Below are 5,759 nucleotides of genomic sequence, written 5' to 3' on the forward strand. Positions count from 1 at the left end.
GATTTGCTTTACAACGTCACTTCACGAATTAGTTAGATTTAAAAGCGAGTATCTGTTGTATAGAATTATAAAGATTAAAATGATAAAATTATTCTTAGAAATTTTATGAGAAATTTGTAATTATGAATATAATACTATTCGATAGGTATGTTACAAAACACTTAGGGGAGACCGGGGCAAGATCGGCATGTTAAGCTTTACTTAAATTTTCTGTAATAAATACTGCTGTAAACTAAAAAAAACGCTTTGCATATTTTCTATTGGAATGTTACCTTACTATAGAACTGGTTAAAATCAGTTTGGAAATAAAAATAATTAAAATAATTACAACTTTACAAGAAGAGAGAAATTGACGAAGTTGCCCCGGGTATAGGGGCAAGATCGGCAACTTCTCTCTTTTTGTAAAGTTGTAATTATTTTAATTATTTTTATTAAAGTTGCCCCTGGTATAGGGGCAACAGTAATGGGGCAAGATAGGCACGTATATAAAATTATGTTATTAACAATGTATAAGTTGGAATTCACTATTAAAACAAAGAAATACAAATCCAACACCCATTTAATATTATTACAACGAAATGCAAGTTCAAAGACATATATACATGAATAACAAATGCAAACATGTTTTCATTTATCATCTGTTTGATTTTTATCCTTTGCTTCTAATGTGGCTTTATGTTGCCGATCTTACCCCGCTAGTCATGATTTCGAAACATTAAGTACAACCCTGAGAACAGAATGCCAAGCCACGATCTGGCCACGTGAATAAGTTGAAGTTACATCCTTCTAACAGGAAAAGTAACTTTCGTTATCATGGAATTATAACAAAACCTGCCAATTCAATATAAATGGAAAAAAAATATTATATGGAATTGAACGAAAATGAAAATTTGCTTGATAATTCAACTACGCTTGTTGGAGAACAATAAAAACACTACACTCAACAAGCCACCAATAAAACTCAACTGCCTAACCTATAACCAAAGTCTCCTTTTAATTTGTTTTTAAAAAAAAGCGCTTGACAAACTTGCCCCGTATGCCGAAGTTGCCCCGGTCTCCCCTATACTACGTAGAAGCTGTAAGCAATACTCCCCTCAAATCTCCTCAAAACAAAAACGTTAACAATTTGTAAATTTAAGGAACTGAATTACAATACAGATTTGCAATTATTGAAAATATTTGCTAATAAATTATCTTAAATTAGCTAAAATAATTGACAAAATTGTCTTAAAATAAATATAATTTATTCTAATTTTATCAAAGATAGTTTCATTACAAGTTATAAATTGTCACTATAATAATTCAATGAATTAATTATAATCTGAGAAAGAACAAATTATTGAAAAGTCCACAGAATGATCCAAAAATTTCTTTGAACTTTTAAACCATTTTAAAAACATTATTATAAAAGTTTTTATTGGTGTCATCTTTTTTCCGCAATGTCAATGAGTCGTCAAGACAGAGGAAAAAATTAAAATTCGAGAAGTCCGTTCTCTTTCTTCAAATAAGCTTACTTATAAAAGATTCAGTTTTCCTTAGAAAATATTTTGTATTTAGAAGAATTATGAATATTTGTCTAAGAGGCCTATTAAAATATACTGCTGGCCATTAAAATTGCAACACCAGGAAGGAATGATCATACGAACGTTAAAATCATATGAAAGGAAGAAGAGGTTGGAATATGCAAGTGATTAGTGTTTCAGCGCATTTAGATGATGCAGGAGGGACAAATGACATCTGAAGCACTGCATAAAAGAAAAGTTGTGCAGTGGATTTCTCATTCGAAAATCGCTTTGTAAGGTCGGGGTTTCATCAGAATATCGTGTTATGCCTCGAATAAGAAGAAGAAATGCTTATCAGCAAGTGTCGGAATTCGATAGATGCAGGATCGTTGCCTATCGAGAGTGTGGATTATCGTTCCGTGATATTGCCACTCGCACTGGTCGAAACCCAACCACTGTCATGCGAATATGGAATCGATGGGTTGCTGAGGGTCTTACTGAACAGCATGCAGGATCTCAACGCCCTCCCACGACTAACGCCCGAGAGGACAGACATACTGTGAGGTCGGCCGTGCAAAACCGTACAACCACCAAGTTAAACACCAAGTTAAAGAGATAAGAGAGCTGTCCGTTCGTGGTTACGGACTTTGCCCTATTTGGAAATGGAAAGAAGGAGAAAGCAAGAGGTCAAAGTGTGAAAAGAAAGGGTAATAGTAAAGTTTTAACGGAAGGCATGGGAGGCCCCATTGGTGCCTGTATCACATTTATTGAAATAAAACTAGAAGATTACAATATGTTTACATAATATTTTAAGTGGTTGTCATAGAATACAAACATTGAAGACTTGTGACAATTACAAAGCAGCAGGAAGCAGTTGATTTACAGAATTGGAAGGTGCAACCCAAAAACCGAAGGGTTACCAATGACAATGATGACGAGAAACTAAGAAGGAAACAGTTGTAATTGTTACAAATTTTAAAGATAAAGAGTACATTAACACAATTGTAGCGTTTTTGAGGAGAGTGGGAGGCCAATAGAAAATAAACACCAATTGGCATAAATCACCATTCCGAACAAAATTAAACAGAATTGGCAGCTGGGGTACAACAAAATGTACCGGACTACAGATGGTGGCCCAACCGATACCAACAGAAATAAAACAGTGTTACAATACATTACACAGCACTGCCGGTGTTTACAGGAATGTTATATAACGTACATTTACCATAATTATTTTACCCGTTTCCTCACCTCCTGTTCCACGAAAGGCGTATCTTTAGGCTGTAGCCAGTTAGTTGGTAGAACTGGTGGTCTCTCTACTGAAGCTATTGGTGCTTAGAGTCTTTGTTTTATACACAAATTGCGTTAGCCTTCTCCACAGTTTTTTGTTGCTAAATACTTCCGCTGGGTTTGGTGGCCAGTTCTGTTTCTTTATGAGGCATTCGCCTATGAACGGGAGTCTGTCGTCGTCGTCGTATTTTGAGCATGTGTAGAGGAAGTGTTCCGCTGTGGCCTCACTGGACTCATCACAATCGCAGAGGTTGTTGTCCATTTTACCGAAGCGGTGGAGATAGGCATGAAAGTTGCCGTGGCCGGTCAAAATTTGGGTAGTATCGGCATTTGGAGTGTAGTGTGTGGCCTTGACACGGTGAGTAATAGATGGAATGAAGGCGTAAGTTTTCCTCCCTGTGTCTGCATTTTCCCATTCGTGTTGCCACTCGTTGAGAGCTAAGTTGGTAAGCTGGTTTTTTAACCATAAATGAGGAAGTTTCTTGTAGGATGGTTCCCTGTTCAGGATGCAAGCCTTCCTAGCTAGTTTATCCGCTAGTTCATTGGCAGCTTGCCCCGTATGCCCAGGGATCCAATTGAAGTGGAGTTTTCTGATCTTGCTGAGGTTGTTGGCTTCGGAGATAAGATTGGCAGAAAGGCCGATATGCCTCTTGCCATTCGTGAGGATACTAAGGGCCGTTCTACTGTCCGTGTAAAGGCATATAGTGCCCTTGAACTTGTGAATATAGTCTGTAATGTGGTTGATGGCTTTGAGTATCGCCCATAACTCAGCTTGGACATTCGTGCAGTGGGCCGCCATTTTGGAATACGCCTGATATTTAATCTTGTTTTTGTTATCCATTATTGCGACTCCTGCTCCCGTACCTTCCTCACCCCTTGAATCATCCGTATAGATGCACCATGTTGCCCAGGTGTGGTTTTCCTCGGGATCGAGACATACAGTGTACCCTTGTGTCTCGTAAGGGTGGTTTAAGTCTACCTTGTTTTGATTTGTACCATCTAGGCCGTTTGCCTGAATGTCGGCCAAAAACCGTACAACCACATCACGGACCATTAGTCAGGAAATGAGCTTGTTTGCAGTATCTGCTTGTACGGTGCGACGATGTTTGAAGCAGTGTGGACTGTCAGCACGGCGACCATTACTTCGGCTTCCCTTGACAATGCAGCATAGAGAGAGACAGAGACTCTGGTGCGCCCAACGACAAAGCTGAATACAGGAGTGGCACAATGTTGACTTTTCAGACGAGTCCCGGTTCTGCGTGCAGCATTCTGAGGCTCCGAGTAAGGTCGCTCCGAGTGTCTGGATGCTCGTCGCCTGCTTGCATTCGATATCGGCATAGGGGCCCTGCACCTGGTATAATGATATGGGCAGCCATTGGGTACATTACACGCACATCTCTAGTTCGGATCGACGGTAATTTGAATGCAGATCAGTACATTTCTGACATCTTACGTCCAGTGGTTGTACCCTATCTTCGAGGCCTGCGAAACGCCATCTTCCAACAAGATAATGCAAGACCTCATGTTGCACGTCGTGTTCTGACCTTCCTCAATACATAGGGTATTCGATTGTTGCCCTGGCCTGCACGGTCTCCAGATCTCTCACCAGTTGAAAACATCTGGTCATGGGTTGCTGAGAGAATGGCCCGCCACCCCTCTCCAGCTAATACAGTCGATAAAGTGTGGCATAGACTTGAAGCAGCATGGAATGAGTTGCCCATTTCTGTCATCCAAGTCCATGCCTAACCGGATAAGGGCAGTTTTAGCTGCCAGGGGTGGCATCTGTGTCTACTAATTTTACACCCCTGTAAACCCCAAAACTGCTTGCAAATTTAATCATTTTGTCTTCATGCCATACTGTTTACGTACAATAAATATCTTTTTTTTATTTGCTTTCCTTCTTGGTGTTTCAATTTTAATGGCCAGCAGTGTATTAACTTCCAGATATACCAAAAAACCAGATTTTTGTTTAAGAATTTAAAATAGACACAGATTTTTGTAATCTTCGTATAAATTAATAAATTTAAATGAAAATTTTGAAGTGACAATCACTTTTGCTAAACGTAATATGTTACAAAGAGATAGAACATTGAAAATGTATAAATGTAAATGGTATGACAAGCTGCTCGATTCGAAAATATGCGTAAAAATTATTCGAATAACAAATTCCAATAAAAATAGTTTTAAGTTATTTATTTCTTATACACTTTTTTCTTAATATAAGTGAAAGTCTTTTGTCCACTATAACCGATCTAAAAAATTCCAATCTGTTCTTTCATGTTAACAAGATCTCATTCTCACGAATAGCATTCTGTTTCGGATATTACAGCCATTAAATGTTAATTTTTAATATTTATAGCACCTGGTTTGAATGAATGAATAATGAGTATCACACCTCATTTGTCAATTATATGTCTTATTTATAATTTTCTGCTATTGATTTTGTCCATCATCATCTTTGGATGACATTCGACTTTACCAGGCATTTTCTTTACTCGTCCTTGTTAAACAATTAGTCTGATCACTTAAGTTGTCACTAGATAATCCATTTTTCATTACAGATGATTGATTCTTTCAAGCAATGCATCAATTTTGTTTTTAACAGAAGCATCCTCACTTTTATCTCAGTAAAATTTAAAAGTTTTAATGTTTTTTCTTGCGATTTTGCATCATTTTTTCGTTAATTAATTTTAAAACTTCCTCTGGAATGTTCAAAAATTCATACGTCAAGTTTAGTAATTACGGTTCAAATTCGTATTTCCGAGTGAAATTTTTTGAAAAAAGAAGGTCCTTCATTATATTAGCATTTCAAGTTTGTCTAATCATGTAAATTTTATTATTTAAATTAAAGATTTATTTATTAATTCTTTGAGAAAATTTACAAGGGAATTTTTTGTTTTTTCTGTTCCGTCAAAAATCATAGAATATTTGCATCCTGTAATGAATATTCTCTTTACTTTAAAAAAT

The 5,759-nt window shown here is 37.1% G+C and overlaps 1 protein-coding gene across 1 annotated transcript in view; it reads left to right on the forward strand.

Moving 5' to 3' along the window:
- Positions 1-4,019: 4,019 nt before the first annotated feature.
- Positions 4,020-5,759, forward strand: part of LOC111641677 (glucose dehydrogenase [FAD, quinone]-like) — a 7,443-nt gene continuing 5,703 nt past the window's right edge. The window contains exon 1 of the mRNA XM_023387881.1: positions 4,020-4,206. Within this exon, the coding sequence (XP_023243649.1) occupies positions 4,020-4,206 (187 nt within the window). The remainder of the gene's footprint in view (positions 4,207-5,759) is intronic.

The sequence above is a fragment of the Centruroides sculpturatus genome, unplaced genomic scaffold, assembly GCF_000671375.1.
Source record: "Centruroides sculpturatus isolate CEXI.00-Female unplaced genomic scaffold, Cexi_2.0 scaffold1602, whole genome shotgun sequence".
Lineage (NCBI taxonomy): Eukaryota > Metazoa > Arthropoda > Arachnida > Scorpiones > Buthidae > Centruroides > Centruroides sculpturatus.